Source organism: Chaetodon auriga, chromosome 17 (assembly GCF_051107435.1).
Source record: "Chaetodon auriga isolate fChaAug3 chromosome 17, fChaAug3.hap1, whole genome shotgun sequence".
Lineage (NCBI taxonomy): Eukaryota > Metazoa > Chordata > Actinopteri > Chaetodontiformes > Chaetodontidae > Chaetodon > Chaetodon auriga.
The window spans coordinates 10,946,800-10,967,748 of NC_135090.1; the positions used below are offsets into that span (position 1 = coordinate 10,946,800).

Genomic DNA, 20,949 nt, shown 5'->3' on the forward strand with positions numbered 1-20,949 from the left:
ATGTAAAGGCCGTATATAATGTATATACTTTACTAAATATACAGTATATGTTACAAAATATTTTACCTTGTTCAGATGCAAGACATTAATCTGCTCTACCAATTAACTATAATAGTTGCTGATTAATTTCCTATCAATCGACTTAGAGCTTAGTAGACGAGAGAGACAGAGGGATGGTCTATATTTGGGCCTGGTACAGAGAATTAGAAGTGTCTTCCTGAGACTAGATTTAGAACAGAGGATATCTGTGATTAATGATAATAATCACTCTCATATCTACCATCAATTACAGTGTTAGTTTTGTATTTCGAGAGGTCATCAATGATAAATTAGAGGGAAATTGCGAGGGATTCTCTGGTCAGAGATCAGCACTCCTAACCTTAAATTCTTTGCAGATGGAGTTCCAGGTTTATTTGTCATCCTGATGCTAAGTAGACTACCATCAGTGTCCGTCTGAAAGCCAAAACAAATACTATCAATCCTGCAGACCTTTCACAATGACTTACATAGGGCTTGCTCATGCATGTCTATCTGCTGAAAAGCCTGCTCCCCTGGGCCGCTGCGGGTTGTAGGGAACAACCAGGCGGTCGTCCTAACTGTTCAAACAGCGGAGTGATGGGCTTCCAACAGGGACTACACGAGCCAAAGCAAAGAGACCTGAAGTGAATTTTAATCTCACATTCACTCTGCTGCTGAACTGACAGATCTGCTGCTGCTGTCCTGCAGGAGGATCAGCACAAGATGATTAATGGCCATCAGATATTTCAGTCTCTGTCTTGTGCTTTGTCTTGCGCCTTGAGCTCACATAGTATAACGTTACTCTTCCATGCTGTTGTTTCACAAATCGATGGGTACACCTTTTTCTATCTTTCAGACACAAACAAACACACACACACACACGCAGGAAAGTGAGGCATGTCATAAACTGCAGTACCTCTGCTGCAGTGTTTTGCATTTCAGATTAATGATTGCTGTTGCTGTACCCCTGAGAGGCTGTAATCCTGTTTTGAGAGAGTCATATGTTTGTTCAGTCACTTTCACGGTAGACAACTTGTTTTCTGATCGTTGTAACTTGTCGTTCTCTTTTCGCTCTCTAGAGATTTGCCTGTGAGAGGAAGATATGAAGTTAGTGGGCTCCCTTTGGATCCTTTGGTTTGTCCTGGTGGTAAGCTCTCACTTTTCCATTTAAAGAGTGCTTTAAGGCAGTGGCTCTCAAACTTTTAAGATGCTTTTTCTCATGCCCCCCTTCAGAAGTTTAAAAAAATTCATGCCCCACTCTTATCTATCATTAAAAGTGATAGAAGACGTAAGTAATTAAAAAGATCCAAGCTGAATTTAGTGAAATAAAGGACAGCACAATAGCATCAGCAAACTCTTGTTTGTTTGTTCTCCCTACATAAATCATTCATAAAGCATTCAACTTAGTGTCACTCCATGATTTTTTCCTGGTCATTCACACCCCCCTGCAGTGGCTCTATGCCCCCTGCCCCACAGTTTGAGAACCACTGCTGTAGTGTAAACTTACCCTATTTGCTTTTTTCTCCATTATGTATTCTGAATGTGTGTGTTGTAACATAGGATTCCATTCTCATTAAATAGCCATGCTGTGGTCTAGTGGTTTTTTATTTTCTCAGAAAAAAAAAAAAAAAAAAATCTCATGATTAATTTTCACTCTGCCTTTATAATTAATAATTATAGTTTATAATTAGCTCAGCTTGTTCATTTTAAACTTGAATGACCTGAAAGGGAAGACATGTGATTCATGACTGCATGTGCCTGTGCGTGTCTAACACCTTTTCTCTATATCTGATCCTTACTCTTTTATGTAGATGATGCATAGGATGTCTTACATTTTACCTATATTTAATTAATGCAAAGCAAAATTAGACATTTCATCTGCTTTTTCTGCTGGATGTGGATGTGAATGCCATATCTTGCGCCCATTTCGGTGTGTTCACCGTTCTGCTTGATGTTTCTGTGTTGGTGGCAGAACACTAAAATGGCCACTTAACGTCTTTTTGTTTTTTTATTTGTGGACACCTCTCACAGTAGGTTACTTCATTGGGTCAAATGTGTTGACAAGAAACGCCTCTAGACGAGATGTGTGTTGATGACCGATGACAGGCGTTGCAGTCTTCATCCTCTGAGGAGTGTGACATTACCGCTATCAGCGGGATTTTAACAACTTCACAGTGCAAACTATTTAGTGTCAACCCAAACTGATCTCAATCACGACACTGTCCATCCTATAACCCAGTTCAGTTGGTGCCTCGTGTGCGACGGAGCCTTTTGAAACAACTGGAAGATACACATTTCTGATGTTTGTTCGGCATGCTTACCTGCGAACCAGTTATGTGCACCTTTGCCCATAAAAATAGATTCAAAACACATATGAAGGAAAAACTGGAAATTTAACACCTTAAGCATTCATGTGTACCCTTCAAAATAAAAGTCCACATCAAATTTTATTTTATTTCTTCTGTTCCGTTCATAATTCAGCGTAACAACATAAAGTGTTCTACACATACCTGCCATGATATGTCACAATCCCACACGTTTATTCAAGCATAAAGCATAGGCATAGCCTGAATTTACAGTCAGGTTGTTGGGATTGTTGGAGAGGGCAGTGGTGGTTTGTGCTCACCTGCCCATCAAACGTGAAACCTTCATCTGGGGCACCTACCATCTGATTTTATGTCATATTCACAGTGTGCTCCCCTGAAAAATCACATCAATTAGCTTAATGGGGGTGTTGCAACCATCAAAGATCAAAGTCAAGACAAATCATGTAGGGGTGACACATTTGGGCACTATATGTTGTGTTACTTAAAAATACACTGATTACAACCAAACAAATCAAACTCTGAAATGTCCTTTTGATGGACTTGCAGCTGGCCTTACAAATTGCAGCACACCATTGGCTTAATGAGGCTTCCATAATAAATGCTGTTATCAACACCTTGGCTCTAAATTCTGGAAAGTGAGACAATATTCAGCTCGTTACAGACAGGCTAAACATGGAGGGACATGTTCATTTTGGGATTTTGGTAACGCTTGCACTGCACAAAAATAGAGGTCTTTCATCAGTCCCCCTGTCCCTAGTGAAGAAAAAAAAAAAGAAAAGAAACATTTGGTCCACTATTCGTCAGTGTCAGTGTGAAATGGAAGTTTACTGTTGCCCTTGCTGTTCAGCATCAAGCTTGACGTTCAGGTCCTGCAGAGTATCCCTGCCAAATGTTTTATGCCTGAAGAATCTATGCTCTTCTGCTTTATGTTTTCTTTTTTTGAGCAGTGTTGTGTTGATTCAGGAGGAGGAGAGCATTGCAGTAGGTGAGCAGAGACCTTGAGATGAGAGAAGACTTTTTCTCTTTTTTTGTTCAGCTCACCCGTTGATATTGGTGGTGGCCTGGTGGTCGTATGTATGACGTCATTTACTTCAATGTTTGGAGTGACATCATATGTACGGCTGCTAAACTGCTACATGGGACATCAGCATTCTCACAAAAGTCACTGTGTTTTGGCTTTTACAAGCTTTTATCAGACAGGTAAGAATGGTATTTTGGCCTAATGAGAATTCCTTTTCCCTTCACAAAGAGGCAGAGGATGGAGGTTTGCATCTCAATTGTGATAAGACATGTGCAGACAGACTCGCAGGCAAAGTATTAAAAATCCTCACATAATTCAGACAATGCAAGTGCATGAGCCTGGCACTCGGAGAGGTTTAATCTTCAGCCAAAAAATTTGCAAGATAAGTCACAGCAAAATGGGATCTTTATCCTTCAGTGAGCAGCATTATCAAAATCTGCATTTCGCACAGGCAGGCCTCTTCATTTATAATGCTACCTCCAAATACAAACAGTAGAGCCAAGATAAGATTCATTTGGAGAAAATCAGCTGCTTAACTTTTGTGAGCTCCAAACACACTTTAATGAGTTAGGTGAATTGTCAGTGACTAGAATTTCAAAGCAGAGTGAAGTCCTCATCAGATCAGCCTCAAAGATGCTTCAAAAACTTCCCATGCTTATGTTTCATCTAAATTTTTACTTGCGTAAGTGTGCGAGTTTTAATCAAAATTTGTAAAACTATGAAATTTTTTACATTTAGCTACCATCATAATCTGAGATAATATTTATGCTTTTGTCAAGGGAACGTAGATCAGTAACTCTCGACACTCCATATCGCGCTCCAAGTCAGTATAAAACATGCGTTTGTCCCCCTTCCTCTCACCTTTGGTGTTGTGGTGTCTCCACAGCGCTGGGCAGCAGCAGGTGCTGAGTCATTCTCAGACCCTTCGCTCAGGCCTGGACAGAGCATGACGGATGGACAGGCAGTGAGTCAGGCTCAATTCAAATGCCTTCAGCTGTCCAACAAAGACCACCAAGGAAACAGAACTGGTGAGAATCTCAAATCATTTTAAGGCCTCTTAAGGCCAAATGGATTTTCTCTTGGAAAGCATCGCAGGTGTAATAGTGGTGTAAGGCGGTGGGCTGGAATCAGAACACTATTGTTGTTCTTGTTCAAGGTAATGTTAGGGCTGCTAGCAGTGGTATAATTGCAACTGACCTGAAAGGGCTTTTGGAGTAGAAGCTGTGGGGTTATAATGGCTTTGAAGGTATACAGGCTGTAGAGAAATGATGTTACTCTGACATACACTTACAGCACATACAGCTAAAGACACAGACTGCGTGTGTTGGTAATAACCCAGAATAGTCATTACACTTTTTTCCTTTGTCGAGGTATATTCTGTGGACGTATTTGGGATGGTCTGCTGTGCTGGGATGAAACGCGTGCTGGGACATCTGTAACACAATACTGTCCAGATCACCCTGACCTGGACCCAACTGGTAAGAGAGATGTGCGCTTCACACACCAACCCACAACAACAAGCTCACTGAATCGAGAGTGGTGGGAAACTGAGAAGGTTTTCTGTATAACTTCTTAATTCCAGGTCAGCAGGCAGCACAGAACAGTGTATGAGCTAAACTTCAGGATTTCCTTTAATATTTTATGTATTTCTATTTGATTTGACCAGATATTTCTATTAGAAAGTTGAGGGAAAGTTGGTTCATTATTAGGCTGAGCTGAGGTCATTATTCAGCAACTGCAGATATTGTAGTCGCAACAGCAGAATGATATTATAAGATTTTTAATGTGTGAAAGTGAGGACACTTGAGCAAGAAGTCTAATATGGAGCACTGGCATCAGCTTTTTCGTACATGCTCCCAACCAGCTGACCAGTAACGTCCAGTGAAACCAATGCAGATATACAGGGTGACCATTAGAATTCTGCTGCTCCACCACCCGAACCTCCCCCTCGTGTATAACTTTGGTCGTGTTGATTTAACTGAAATTGAATGTCTGTGTGTTTATTGAAGAGGGATTAGTTGTGGTAATCTGCCAAATTCTCTGCTGTACTGCTTTTGTCCTTCTCATGTCAATCAAACAATGCAGCCAGTACTGTGACATCTTTTTTTTAGATCTCACCTTATGTTCTGTACTAGCCACACTAGCAGCTCTAATGGGAGTTAATGGTCTGTCGGTCAGTTGGTCTATAGGTCAGTCCACTACACAGCAGCTACAGCTATTGGATGACTTTCATGCCATTTGGTACAGATATTCATGTTGCCCAGAGCCCAAATAACTTCATTTAGCACCACCAGCAGGTCAAATTTTCCACTTATGCAGTGAAATATCGAGTGGATTGGCACCAAATTTTATATAAAGCAAGTGGAATTTTTACAATGTTCATAATCTTATTCAGTCATGTTAAGCACTAAACACAAAGTATATATATATATATATATATATATATATATATATAAAACATTAAATGTTTCCAGAGGATGTAGCCTAATAATCTTGATGATCCCTTGACTTTTCCTTTAATGCCACCAGGGTGCATGTTTTTGGTTTTGAGGGGAAAAATGGGAGAGACATATCTAACTCCCCCCCCCCCCCGTCACCACCACCACCACCACCATCACCACCATAAATTGTAGCCTTAATTATTTTGGCAAACCCTTGACTTTTCATTTAACACCATCAGTATATCAAACTTTTGGTTTATGACCAAATACCTCAAACTAATGACATTCCCATCAGTCTCAGCTACTTTGTGTTTAGTGCTTAATATGATTGACTAAGATTATGAACATTGTAAAAATTCCACTTGCGATATTAGTATGTTAGCACTGACTTTGTGAGTATGTTAGCTAGTTAATATTAGCACTTAGCTCAAAGCACAGCTACGCCTGTAAGTATAGCCTTACAGAGCTGCTAGCATTCTTAAGAAACAAATGGCTGTACCTTCCGTATGTTTCAACAGACGAAGGCTTTCACAGTGAGTGTAAAGGACAGCTATGAGAGATTTATACAGTGGATACAAGGTAAACTGTGCACCTAATATGTTGAATCTTTCAGACTAAATGAAAACAGACATTTATTTATACTGAAATTGACTGTGGAAATTGATTATGTAAGTACGCTTAATGTTTGGATTGACGTATAAGTTGTCACTACAGTATGAGCGGTTTTTACATTGTGAGGAATGCAAGGCTCAACAAAGTCCCGTTGAGGAGATCCAGAGTCAAGTCATGTCTGATTTAGGAGATGCAATATGATGGAGAGCGGGGAGGTGAGGGACAGGGCAGTGAAAAGAATGTAGGGTGTATATAAAAAGAAAGAGAAGCAAAGAGAAGAGGAATTACGACAAAAGACAGAGAAGTCAGAGCCAGAGAGATGGATGGGGAGAGAGAATATGAATGAGAAGAGAGAGAAGGTGTTTTTGTAAGAGAAGGCTCATAAAGGATCTTCCCAAAATGCCTGTGACGCTAAGAGTCCCCTTATGGCTCCTTATGTGAAAGCTGATGCTGCTGATATGAGGCTTTGGGGGAGACGTACAGTTGGAAGCGGCTGTTGAACAGTTGATGAGCTGTCAGAGAAGACTAGGCAGTCCGGCTATGGTTGTTGTTGTCAGGAACAATGTGATCCCTTTCTCAGGCCAGTCATGGCTCGACAGTACATGTGGTTTTAAGCCCGACATTTGAGAGTTTGCCAGAAAATTACTCCAAAGAGGGAATTTTCTATTTGACATAACGTTTGATGATGCGTGCCAAGTTAAATTAATCGCAGTTGTTCAGTAATGCCAAGACTCAGGGTCCGATTTATGTGTTTGGATGATGCCAACATACTACTGCTGAAAAACAAAGACAGGGCCAAAGAATACAGAGATTCTCTGCTGGACATGAATGTCAAACAGAAGCAATAATGTTCCTATAAGTAATGTGATACAATATATTAAGCTTTCAGGATTATCACTGATTGATTTTTTCCTTTACAGAAAAAGTCACCAAATATTGTGATGAACTGGGGAACTGGGTCCAGACTGGGTTCACTTGTCAACCTGAAAACAAATTCGAGGTATTTGGCTGTTTCCCTGTAAGTAATGCAAGACTGAGATGAAGCCAGCCTCAGTTACTCTGACTCTAAATGGTACGTTGAACAATTTTTTCTTTCTCAGAAGGAAGTCCTCCATTTTTTAAGGGACGCTTCGGGAGAACCCACCACAGAGGCCACAGGGGTTAGCACAGAAAAAGCCGCCGTTTTGGAAATTATTCTTGAGAACGAGAAGAAATGCTCAGAGAAAATGAAGCAGGATCCTCCTTATAGCAAACCAGGTGCTGATACTGTCCGCTGAAAGCTACCAACAGATGTTATTGCTTTATATAAACCTGATTTCAACATGATGAGTTTTCATGTTGGACAAACTCAGGAACGAGAGGCCTGCAAACGTTTCATTGCTGATGTTTTTGTTGGGTGTTACAGGTCTGTACTGCAGTCGTAACTGGGACGGTTGGTTGTGCTGGGATGATACTCCAGCGGGAACCTACGCCTTCCAGAACTGCCCTGAATATTTTAGCGATTTCAACCCCACAGGTGAGCAGTGAGACTCTGATCATGACCCTCTCATCATGAATTCTCCTCTAATCTTCTGTTTATTGTATTCAAAGAAATTGGACTTAATCACATAATGGTTCTTTTCAGAAAAGGCAGCTAAGTACTGTGGAGAGGATGGTCAGTGGTTTCACCATCCAGAGGACAAGAGGATTTGGACCAACTATACACTCTGTGCAACCACCCATGAGAAGAGGCTGAGGGTACTGGCCTTTATGGATTTATTGTAGAGCTTTAGCGAGGCCTCCCTGCAAGCGAAGGACATGTGGCCTCTTCCACAACTATAAAATATGTAATATGTATTTAGCTTCCTCTGCTCAGACCTCAAACCATCAACAGAACATGTACACTATAAAATAATGGCATGTGCACTAGTGGTACAGGTCTGTATGTAACAACAGAAGTACAAGTAAAGTTGTGTATTCAAAAGTACACTTCAAATAGATGTACCATCCTCATGAGAGCAGCTTTTTATCCACTTTAAAGGTACAAAGTGTATTTATACTTAGCTGAAAGTATACTTACTTAAATAAGCGATGGCAGCACAGTGATTGAAGTGCCTGGTGGTGTAGGGAGAAACATTACCCATCACTGCATAGACCAGTGGTGCTTCCAGCTCACAGACCAGATTCAGCAATGTTGATGGGTGAGTGGGATCGTGTCCTCACTGTAGCAGCAGCAGCAGCAGCAGCAGGTGTCTCTGTGTGGTCTGTCCACACTGTTTCCGTCTGTCTTCGCAACAAGTCCTCCAAGCTAAACAACAAATTAAGTTGTTTGTTATTGCCTTCCAATGCCTTCCTGTTTTAATTACTTTCTAAGTGAATTGACTGTCGGCCCAACAACCTGTCAACCCAAAAATTGTTCTCATTTGTGGCTTCTAACAGGTCCAAATGCATTAGTAAATGATTTGCACCACTAAAAACCATTTGTTACAACTTTTAGACCCTTTATAATGTCACTCAGAAAGTTTGTTAGCACTTACATAACCTATATAATCATACCTGGTACAAAAGTGTTTATAATCTTCTTTATAAATTGTTTGTTTGTCTTTATGGTGTTTTCTGTCATGTTTTTTTTCACAGAAATTGAAAATGCTTGAGAATGAATACAAATGCCTCCTGAAAATAAATCGAGATCCACCTTTTAACAAATCAGGTACTGATGCTGTTGACTGGAGCTCACTGTGTCGCTGTGTTACTCTGCTATCTTTCATTAGCTATAAACGTGATCACTCTGTTGTTTGAGCATGCATGTTTGACAAGCATATAGACAACAGGCCTGCAAACATTTCTAATCATATTCTGTGGTTGTGCTGGTGTCGCAGGTCTGTACTGCAGTCGTAACTGGGATGGCTGGCTGTGCTGGGACGACACTCAAGCAGGAACCTATGCCTCCCAAAACTGCCCTGATTATTTTTCTAACTTTGACCCATCAGGTGAGCAGTGAGACTCTCCCAATATCCTGATAAATTCTTATGATCCTCTACTGAGTGGTTAGTCATTGCTTCAAGGATGAATTATTTATCAAAATCTAAGGGGACTAAGGTTTATAGACACAGTTGTACAGATTTATAGAGGAGGACTGTTTATTTAGCATGTAATTGTTATTTTCAGAAAGGGCAACCAAGTACTGTGGAGAAGACGGACAGTGGTTTCGCCATCCAGAGAGCAGCAAGACTTGGACAAACTACACACTCTGTGCTGTCAACGCCAAGGAGAAGTTCAAGGTAACGTTTATGTAACAGCTATTCATCAGGAAGATTAATATAAATAGATGTTCTTGGTAACCAGGCTTACAGCACTGCTGGGTTTTCCTGCAAGTTCAGAACATGTGGCCTCTTCTGTGATTATAAAGTAGTATCTATGCAACAAAACCTCAGACCGTATGCAGTATCATGCAGTAGCATAGATTTCACTGGGGTAAGCTTCACATAGAGGCTGGCAACCAAAGACATACAGCACAACAAACATTATTGTGTGTCTTGCTTGTTTTAAACGCCCTGCTCATTACTGAATGTGATTGAATGTGATTGATCGTGACTGTGTGTGTGTGTGTGTGTGTGTGTGTGTGTGTGTGTGTGTGTGTGACCTCACTAAAATGAAGGCAGCCGCCCAGCTCTCAGGAGACGCTGAGGTAGAGCCCGTTGACGAGGCCACAGTCAGCCCCATGGTTAACCCAGAGGAGCAGGAAGTCGTGAGGAAGAAAATCCTTGACAGCCAGTACAAATGCTTCGAGAAAATGAATCGAGATTTGCCTTACAACAAATCAGGTAGAGACAAGCTCTGCTGAGACTTCTTGTGGCCTCCTGTTATGGTGCTTTTTCCTCTGTGGGCGGTTAACTTTATCTGCTGCCTGGTATGTGTCACAGGGCTGTTCTGCAGCCGTAACTGGGATGGCTGGCTGTGCTGGGACGATACTCCGGCGGGAACCTACACCTCCCAGAACTGCCCCAATTATTTTGTTGACTTTGACCCCACAGGTGAGCAGTAAGACTCAAGAGTGCTGCTCTTTCAAAGGTGTTTTTCAAGAACTGTGAAATATTAATTGCTTTGAGGATGAATTATTAAAGCCAACAGAATCTAAATATATGGACACAACTGTATGGATCTGAAGAATATTGCTGAAGAATTTGTATTTATTACTTAATTGTTACTTTCAGAAAAGGCCACTAAGTACTGTGGGGAGGACGGGCAGTGGTTTCGCCACCCGGACACCAACAGGACTTGGTCCAACTACACTCTCTGCAACGAAAACACTAAGGCAAAGTTGAAGGTAATTCATTTAAGATAAAGTAGCCTGCTATCATGGATCTATTACATGGTGGCCACAGTGTGATGGGTCAGCATAATTTTTTCGTTTTTCACATGGAGTCCTCTGGTATTTGGAGTGTGGAAACTGGAAATATGAAGGTCTGATGTAGTTGCTCATAAATATTGTACCAGACGCCATTATTAACAGGCATTTTGTTTCCAAGACACATTGCTCTCCTATACTGAGCTCCACAGAAATATATAGACATGGAAGTAATATATAAACGCACAGGGTGACATGAATCAGGTGACAGTCCAAAGGAGAAGCTGACATTTTATGCTGCACAACTATTTTGTGCATTTATTTGCAAGATAGAGCTGAGTTCTTATCTCACAGGAAGCAAGGCTGTGCAAAGCAGGTTTTATTTTACTGTTCAAACAGACTTTGCTTTCGTTGGAACAGAACCATGAAACTATTCTCCCTCAGGTTATACAGTGGTTCTAAAACACAGGCCTGGACAGAAGATCCTCCCTACAAATAGCCTCATGTTGACACCACCACATATTTACAGCCCTCTTATCATGCACAGCACCAGGCTGCTGTACTGAGCCGCTAACAATGTTTCCCACACTGAAACCAGACCAGGACAGCACAGAACTCAATGCAGTATTTTGCCAGAAGGGACGTCGTTTTTGGAGAGATTTGTACTCACATGACTCTTAATCAGCACTGCAGTTCATTTATTTAAATGTTCAAAGATTAGTTATAAGATTTAATCAATATTATCCCTGCTACAGTGTAACTCATGGTATGTGATTACACACCATACTTGTTATAATATTTGCCAGAGGTTAGTCTGTCACTTTGTCATCATGGCCCTACACTGCCACTCTTACAATCTTACATTTTTCAACACGTACAACAGCAACAACAGCTCTGCTCTCCCACCTGGAACAGAGAAAATGACCATTTGCAAATAAGGGCAACTTGTACACAAAACTCCCTTGAAAACCTGGGAGAAATAAGGTCTGTTGATCGATCAGAACAGAAATCAGTCGTTCCATCTGTTACCACAGAAATCTGATCTTTGCTGACTCAGCCTCCCAGTTTCAGGAGACTTATAAGAATACACAGCCTCAGCAGTATGATCCCAAAGAGAAATATGGCTAAATAAACGTTGGATGATTTTCTGATATGACTGAGTCGATGCCAACTTTAGTTTTTAATTCTTTCTTTCATGAGCAAGAACCACACCATCAACTGAGCGATGTGAAAACATTGCTGTAGTTCTATCCTTTACAAGATTCTGCCACATTTCTCAGGGTTTATTGACCCTGAGTGTGTCACCAGCAGCAGATTATCACTGTTTATTCATTCATTTATGCATAGTTTGGCCAAGCATTCCTTAAAATAGTTGTGGTGTGGTTTCATTCCTGTAGGTCAGAATATCCCTGATTGTAAAGGGAATTCACAAGATTCCCTCACAGACTGATGACTTACAAGTGATTTAATGATACACATGTTAATTGACATTACTCAGTCCTGTTTGTCTGTTTGTTTTGCAGTCAGCGTACATCCTCTTTTACATGGCAATTGTGGGCCACGCTTTATCCATAGCCTCCCTGCTTATCTCTCTGGCCATCTTCTTCTACTTCAGGTAATGGATTCAATGTTCTGTTTTTGCCCTCCATATAAGATTTCAGTGAATCAGTGAGTGGTTAACAAACGGCCGACACATTCTGCCCTGATTAATCTGTGGTAGCTTTGCCCTTAAAGGCTCAATCATCTCATCACTATGATCAGTGCATCTGACAGGCACACAGATGGTGTTCACTACAGTCTCCCCGAGCCATTTCATTAGTCGTCAGTGCTTTGATCTCAGTCTTACTCGCAGTCAGCAAAATCTTCAGTCTGCCTCTGTCCACACCAGCAGCAGCAGAGTACATTGAACAGTTTTACAGTTTAACTTGTCCCAGAGGCACACAGAAAAAGTTTCAGTGTTAATGAGTGTTGATGTTTCAGTCACATTTTATAATGTAATCAAAAGTGTTCATCCTTTATTCTCTCACTGAGGTGCTCAGGGGCATGTAACAATCTTAAACTGTAAAAAGAAAAAAGAAAAAAAAAAAGACATTAGCACAGTGTTAAATTAACACTGAAGACAATAATCAGAAAACATTATTACTATCTTCACTGCTGTCACAAACTATCAAACTGAATTACACCCAGTGCTGCTTCACTGGGTGTAATTTATACTTAACTGTCATTAATTTCATGCCAAAGTGGTTCCCTTGTGATGCACATTTATTTCAGGGATATTTAAGGCTCAAAACTGAAGAGCTGTGAAGTCCACTGAACATGTTGGCACCTTGCTCTTATTAGAAACGTGCACCTGAGTGCATTACTCATTAAGTTTGTTCACCCCGACTTACTGCTTAATCCCAGAGGGAAAAGGTGCACATTTAATTGAGATACCTCTGTTGAAATTCAATTAGATAAAAAGGGGAAGGGAGGTGTAATATAAAGTTAATGTATGTGAAATTTAGAACTAATTAAGCCTGAGATAAAGACAGCAGACTGTGCAGAAGTCTGTGCATGCTTCAAACATTATAGTTTATCTCTAGGAAGCAAAGAACTTAATTATTTCTAATGGTATAGTAAGGTTTATTGTTATTTCTGTGATGCAACCTGAATCTGGAGCCAAGGGGAAAAAATAACTTTATGTCCCGGAACAACATTTGGAAAAGTTGCTTCGCTGGCTCTGTTGTTCTTGAGTGGTGCAGTTGTAAAATTTGATGTGTTGAAGGGTGTTGACCTCTTAAACGCAGCTGTTATCCAGAACAGATCTTGTAAGAGACCCTCAGTTTGCTGCAAAGTTTTATACACACTCGTAAATCTAGCGGGTGTGTTTAGGGCAGGTGCATTATCGTGAAACCCCATGACCCGCTGAGAGTCAAACTCTTAACTCAGACACACAGAAATTCAGCGTGACATTCACAATTCATCAAGATGAAAGTCCCAACAAATTAAGATCTCAGTAAAGTAAGAAAGTTATTAGCATAGAAAATCATCTACTTCTTTATTCTTTTTAACCATGACTTACCATATTTACTGCCAAAACACTTAAAATATTGGAGGCTTAATGCTGTATTATAAGATCCAGATGTGAAGCTTGCAGTGGAATGTGATGGTGTACAGCTGCACCACTCTGTTATTTACAACTCGACGTCAACACTGTCAGGATTCCCAGTTAAAAATACTCCAGCTTGGAAAAAGAGGGGTGGTTGAACGGCCGACCTGAGGATGTTAAGACGTATGACAGCATTGCCATAAGGATTCAGTCTGTGTTTTGACGTCGCCTTTTAGATAAAGGTCTCTTGTATATAAGCATTCAGCAGCTCCTGCACTTCCTTTTATATCTGGAGCCAAAGGGAGACTGTTGGAAATAACCATTCCTTCTGCATAAGACAGTGAAAGTCTGCAGTTGTATATGCTGTTTTGTGCTGGCTTGAAGAAATTTAGCGCTCTTCCTGTTTTCATTGGTCTCTTGGGTTTTTATGACTCATCAAAGATAGAATTGGCCATGAGCAGTGAAAGGATATAACTTCTTACACTGTAGAGGATGTTTTTATTGGAGGCTATATCCTGCAAAATATATGTGGTGCAAGGTTTCGCTTGGCTCCAAACAAACAGTGTATTTGATTGCTGCCCTGAAATTAAAACATTATTAAACCATTACCAACAATAAAGCTACTGGATATGAATGACTTGTAACCATTTTTATTCTAATAGTTATTTTCACTTTTCCTGTCAAGCATTTCATTATGCTATTATTTCTGAGTGGCCGGCCAAGGTAATGAGGAAGCACCCTCGGGATCCATTATGCATTATTTAACAGGGTTCTAACATGTAGAGTACAGAGCATTTAGGCAATCCAGCTCATTGATCGCAGGGATTTTTTTTACCACCCACAAAAAGTGATCTGAGATGAAAGATCCCAAAAGACCAATTTGATTTTTTTACAACCCGCAACATCTGACAACCTCATAAACTATTAACCTGCCAGCCATGAGTTGTTTTTTTGTCCTGTTTGCTCGATCAGTTGTAGGACGTTTATGTCATTTTTTGTGTGAGATTTCATTCTTTTACTTTGATCACATTATGTCCTGCTAAGTCAGCATGTTACAGACTCAATCATGGCATCTGTCTTCACACAGGAGTCTGAGCTGCCAAAGGATAACGCTGCACAAGAACCTCTTCTGCTCCTATGTGCTCAATTCGGCCCTCACCATAATCTATCTCGTAGCAGTGGTCAATAATCCTGAAGTGGTGAGCAGAAACCCAGTGAGTATGGCCTCTGTTGAACATTTCCAACCAAAACTACCACAAATGTTACTGTACATACAACAGTGGGGATGGAAACTAACACAGTATGTCTGTTTTGTAAGAGAGACAAGAGTTACTTTCATTAGCATCTCTGTGAGAGTAGCTAAATGCTATGGTTAGCATGCTAACATGCGGATGTTAAGCACACATAACTATATTTACTGTGTTCACCATCTTAGTTTAGCATGTTAGCATGCTAACAATTGCTAATTGCCGGCCGAGGTAATGAGGAAGCACCCTCGGGATCCATTATGCATTATTTAACAGGGTTCCTACATGTAGAGTACAGAGCATTTGACACTAGCAGAAAAGTTATTGGAAAACTTTTCTAATGCATCCTAAGGGCGATATAACCGTCTTTAATACATTTTATTGTCTGGACCAAAGTGGTGGACAGACAGACCGACCGACACTGCCATTCCCAAGAGCCAGATGCTTGCATTGCTAACAGGGGCCATTTTAGGAGAATACAGTGTGTGTGGGGGGGAGGGGATTAGTTTCACTGTCTTATAATGAGATACAAATGTATTCATAATTTATGCTAAGCCAACAAATGCAAGGAAGGAAAAAGTTCAATGAACTTTTTAAAATTCATTTGCTCTGCGAGGCCAGGCAATGGGAGGATGTGGAATATAAATCTAGTTGCTCTGTATTTCAAATATTTAAAAGTTTGAACAACAGATTTTAAAGTATATCCTAATTAGTATTTCATCTCACTGTGCCATATCTTGGCAGTGTCACATGTCCACAGTGTGTTTCTTTCTTCCACATTCTCCTGTCAGAGTTCTGGAGCTACACTGAATGCATCATATAAATTCTTTGAAACCCTGAGGTCTGCTTTGGTAGAGATGGTAAATCTGTCTCATAGGAATGCCTCACTATCAGGTCTAAACATAAATTCATGTGTTACTTTTCAAGAACCACTCCTTTATGGAAAAAAAAATAATGAAAGCCTGATGACTCAAAGCTCGCTGCTTCTTCAGAGTTTTTTCTTTCTCCAAAAAGGATCATATGGATCATATCTTTCCTCTTATGCTGAATACAATTAATCATATCCAGGCTCTAAAAATACAACATAATACAAAACTGTCAGATTACTGCCTATTCACAAAAACCTCCATGCTCCCATATGTTAATGTGCAAAAACTCAATTAAAAAAAGAACAACAGATTATAGAAGCTGGCTCCCAGTGCATGCAATCCCATTATTCCCAGCCTGTATTCAGCTGGAGCATCTCTGGCCAGACAAAGTACCAGAAACATCCAGGAGACAGAGGAGGGTTCAGCTGGGTTTGGGTTTGATTCCACGTCCTGCTGCTGCTCCTTTTCATGCATTCACCGAATCTGTCTGGCTCAGCCTGACTGCCGTCTTTATTCACATCCCATCGCTGAACGTATCCAAGAAGCAGCCAGGAATGACAGCCATCATCATCAATGTGAGGAAATATATATATATATTTCTGTGCGATGGCTGGCTTTCAAGGCTCTCCTCCTCGCCATTTGTCAAAAAGGTCCATGTTGAATCTGTTACTTTCCGACATAGAACTGTCAAGTTGCGCTAACTTGATGCAACATGTCAAAACAAAATTGGTCACCGTGGCCCGGCCTTTCAGGAGGAGAAGCAGAAAAAGGAATCACAAGCACCATTGGTTGGGATTCACGCGTGTCTCATGGGAAACATTTTGAAATTTACTGCTGCCAAAGTGAGACTTATGAGCCTGTTTTCTGCGCTGGTGATTTAGGAATGGTGGATTGTGGTGGAGATTTGCTCTCACAGAGAAAACAAGCTCTTTGTATTCTCTCTGGTGTGGTGATACAGAGTCTGGTTTGGCCTGCCAGCAGTGTGGGGGAGTGAATCCCCAAAGCTTATGTCAAACCAGGGAGGAGGCCGAACAACATGAGAAACATCTACATGATCTATAGCAGCTTGATGTGTAAACCAGAACGTTGTCGGTAACTTTACACAAACCTCGGTGCGCTTCAATGCAAAACAGTTGTGAATTTGTGAAAAATGAGTGACCTCATTCTCTGTATACTGATACGAGTCCATGTCTGTTATAGTGGATATTGCTCAAGTGGAAAGGGAAATGTAGGAAAGTGAAGGAGAGACATATGGATAAAAGTTTAGGAGCGAATGACTGTTTTGAGCTAAGAAGACCCCTGAGAGCAGCAGTTAGCAGCAATGCCAACATCTTTGAATTAATCCGTGACCGCATGCGTGCTCTTTTCACACAGCAATGAGTATTTCAAAAGTGTACATATATTCATACAAAGGATTCTTCCATCTTCTATCATCTACATATACTTCATGTGTTTCAAGGAAAACAATGAATTCATTAGTTTTTTTTATAGGATGCAGTTAATAAGTTAAGCTTTATTTATTCATGAAGTGTGACTGACATCAAAATTTCTTTAGCAACAGAGACCTGAGAATAAACACAAAACTATCACAAAACACAAAACTATCACTACATACACTAATTGAAACAATCATAAAACTGATTTTAAAAAATCAGACTCTAACTGTAATTAGGTCATTTCAGTATTAAGGATTATAGACCTGAAACGAGCTGAAACCACTTAGTTTCTTCTGTTTTGAGAGGAGAAATAAACTGTCCATCAATTAGTTTTCCATTGAGAGCATTTCATTTCGCCACATATTCTAAATTTGGACACAGGGGACACCATCTGAGATGGGACGAACAAAGAGCAGCCCACACAGCTGACGTTACTGGCTGAGGAGCCTGTCAATTAAGCAGACATCCAAAAACATTAAATCTCCTTATCAAATTTCCAAAGAAATAAAACAATGAGTCTAAAAAATTCCAGAGGCACACTTAAGACAATGTGAAATTAACTCACTAGTGAGACGTCTGTTCAGTCAGGTTCATTGAAGCCAGTGTTTAGCACTCATTAGCAGAATTACAGCTTATGGCGCATCCATAAGTGCCTTGGCAATTATAGCATTAATAGACTGTGGTTGGACAAGATTTACATAATAATATGTAATCAAAGTCAGGTCTTTCAAGAAATTATAATAATAGTTCAATTAAAGGGACAAATCCATAATGAGACATGCTGTCATGTTGTTACACAGTGCTGGATGCATAAATAGAAAACATCACTGTGCTGTATGGTAAGGCACTGCTACGCACTTGCAGAACATGGCTCGTTCTCACTTCCTTGTGCAAAGTGGGACAAACACAATCAAAGAGCACTCAAAGCACAAAGAAAAAATCATCAATTTCATGTCGGCTCACCTCCAGAGGGGTTAAATGAATAAACATCCTCTCGGTCTGCAAAGCATAATACTGGCTAATGAATTTGTGCCACGAGTGCTGAAACATCCTTTTAGATGTTTTTTTGTATCCTGCTGAGATGATGTCAGGAGTGTTTAAATTGAATCATCTTAATAGATACGGTCTTATGAAGAGAGTCAAAAACAGAATAAATGAATAAATACTCCTGTTTTGGCTCTCTCTGCAGGTTGGCTGTAAGGTGTTGCACTTCTTCCACATGTACATGCTGGGCTGCAATTACTTCTGGATGCTGTGTGAAGGCATCTACCTGCACACCCTCATCGTGGTGGCTGTGTTTGCAGAGGAGCAACATCTGCACTGGTACTACCTCCTGGGCTGGGGTGAGTCTGTCTGCGTTTGATCGAAACAGTCTTCGCTATTTGTGTATTTGTTCTATTGTGTATCTTTTTTATGCCATCACTGGACTCAATCACAGCTTGAAAATTCACTGAAAAGCAATTCAACAATGTGGGACACAGCATCGCAGCCACAATTCACTCTTATCTGCCCGATCCTCGTACTGTACACTTTGTCAACCTGGACATGTTGACGGCTTTATTGGCCCTCCCGTCGCTTAGTGCAGAGTGCGATACTGTTTTTCACCTTCTTCAAAACAGGAATAATGCGTGCAGTCTGTCAAACAAGTAGCCGTTGGAACTAAATGGGTGGTCATCATTAAAAATGGGGGGATAACCTTGAGGCCTCTTTCTGTTGTGTGTGTGCGCACATGTGTCTGGATGGAAGGCGGGCCAGTTAGTCGGCCGACATGCTGTAGGGCCTCAGCAGTGTCTGAAAAGGGCGGTTCAGTGTGTGTTTATATCCAGAGGAAAAGCAAAAAGCAAATCTGAGCTCAGCCTCTAGTGTTTTTTGTTTTTTTTATTTTTTTAATACACACGATTGCCACATGAAATTAACCATGTGATGCTGTTTTTAGTGTTGGAGCAATAAAACTATGACAGGAAAGTTTGTAATGAGGACGTCAAAGCTGATCCACTTCGCTTCAGCCTCTCTGAGAATACAGTCAATATTTGTGAAGTAATAATTTATTTGATGAGGAAGTCTGAGACCCACAAAACAACTGACCAAGCTAACCACACTTTCCCTGTTGCATAAATGACAAATGAATCCCACTAAATTCACTCAAGACCTCATATGGCTGCCATCTTTTTTCCTGTCCAAGGCTTTCCCCTAGTGCCTGCATCCATCCACGCCGTGGCAAGGAAAAAGTATTTCGATGACAAGTGAGTAATGTTCCAGAAACTTCTGCAAATAAACAGGAGACGTTTACATATGTGCTCGTCTGTGTGCAGCAGAAAGTGTGCATAGATGTGCATGTTTTTGCATGTGTGTGCATGTGTATTCTGGGCAGCAGACAGCACTGACTGATATGTTTTTCCCTCTGTAGCTGTTGGATGAGTGTGGAAACCCATCTGCTCTACGCGGTCCATGGTCCTATAGTGGCAGCGCTTCTTGTAAGTCTGCTAATCCAGAGCACTATATGTATGTATATGTATAATATTGTATATTGTGTTATATATTGTATATTATTTTTTCAATTTTTTCTACTTTCTGCAGGTGAATCTCTTCTTCTTATTAAATATTATAAGAGTATTGGTGACCAAGTTGAGAGACACACACCGGGCAGAGTCCAACATGTACATGAAGGCAGTGAGAGCCACCCTGATCCTGGTGCCCCTGCTCGGAATACAGTTTGTCATTTTTCCCTGGAGGCCGGAGAATCGGCTAGCCGGGGAGGTCTACGAGTACATCATGCACATACTCATGCACTACCAGGTAGGCACTGTGCTGACAGCAAGGCCCTGCATGAATCAGGATTTCCATTAAAGTATGAGGTAGAAGCTCAGTTCAAAGGTAATTCAACAGTGAATTAAAAGGGAAATATGTGCTGCTTCACTGCCCCTGTGGGTTGAGATATTTTACATGTGCGGTCATTAATCAAGGAAAACAAATATCTGCAAGCAATGTAATCAATGCACATTTAATACTGAATGTTTCATAGTAATATTTATGTCTTAGTCCTGAGCTCACAGTACGCGTGCAAAAACAATTCGAAACCCAGCCCACATTTGTCAGTTCCCTTGGGTCCCATCAGGCTTGAGATTTACATATTTGGTTTGCTTGCAAGTTTCCACCCATTAAAACCTTGTTTTCAGCCTCGTTATTGTTGTGATTGATTGATGTAATTCACTGTTGATTTACCATTTAAAGAACCAGTTAGACACTCCATTAACTTTATTTAACTCCCAGTTAGGCACTTAATTAAACAACAGGCAGGCAGGCCATGAAATTTCCAGGTAAGCAGTCAGTTCGTTCACTTACCAGAGAGGGACTGCATTGCTCCACCACATACTCTCTATAATCCATTATCTTACATGCACTTTCTGTGTTTTTTAAGGGATTACTGGTGGCAACTATATTCTGCTTCTTCAATGGAGAGGTAAGCACCGTTCACGTATTTATTCACAAGATAAATATGAAATCAGGATAAGCTTTAAGATATAGCTTAGCATAAGGTTAAAATCAGGGGCTCTGTCCAAAGG

At 40.6% G+C, this 20,949-nt stretch overlaps 1 protein-coding gene across 5 annotated transcripts in view; it reads left to right on the plus strand.

Annotated features, from left to right (window-relative positions):
* calcr (calcitonin receptor) overlaps positions 1-20,949 on the plus strand; it is a 49,952-nt gene that overhangs the window by 21,753 nt on the left and 7,250 nt on the right. The window contains exons 2-21 of one of the 5 annotated variants that reach the window (XM_076754868.1): positions 1,098-1,165; positions 4,253-4,394; positions 4,737-4,844; positions 7,340-7,437; positions 7,520-7,676; positions 7,825-7,935; positions 8,044-8,156; positions 9,036-9,108; positions 9,278-9,388; positions 9,567-9,679; positions 10,057-10,222; positions 10,322-10,432; positions 10,613-10,725; positions 12,270-12,361; positions 14,922-15,048; positions 18,576-18,729; positions 19,569-19,629; positions 19,794-19,860; positions 19,964-20,182; positions 20,805-20,846. In XM_076754868.1, the coding sequence (XP_076610983.1) occupies positions 1,121-1,165; positions 4,253-4,394; positions 4,737-4,844; positions 7,340-7,437; positions 7,520-7,676; positions 7,825-7,935; positions 8,044-8,156; positions 9,036-9,108; positions 9,278-9,388; positions 9,567-9,679; positions 10,057-10,222; positions 10,322-10,432; positions 10,613-10,725; positions 12,270-12,361; positions 14,922-15,048; positions 18,576-18,729; positions 19,569-19,629; positions 19,794-19,860; positions 19,964-20,182; positions 20,805-20,846 (2,223 nt within the window). In that variant the 5' untranslated portion in view covers positions 1,098-1,120. Of the gene's footprint in view, positions 1-1,097; positions 1,166-4,229; positions 4,395-4,710; positions 4,845-7,339; positions 7,438-7,519; positions 7,677-7,824; positions 7,936-8,043; positions 8,157-9,035; positions 9,109-9,277; positions 9,389-9,566; positions 9,680-10,056; positions 10,223-10,321; positions 10,433-10,612; positions 10,726-12,269; positions 12,362-14,921; positions 15,049-18,575; positions 18,730-19,568; positions 19,630-19,793; positions 19,861-19,963; positions 20,183-20,804; positions 20,847-20,949 lie in introns of those variants that run through there. The other 4 variants (XM_076754869.1, XM_076754870.1, XM_076754871.1 and 1 more) reach the window with 4 other exon arrangements.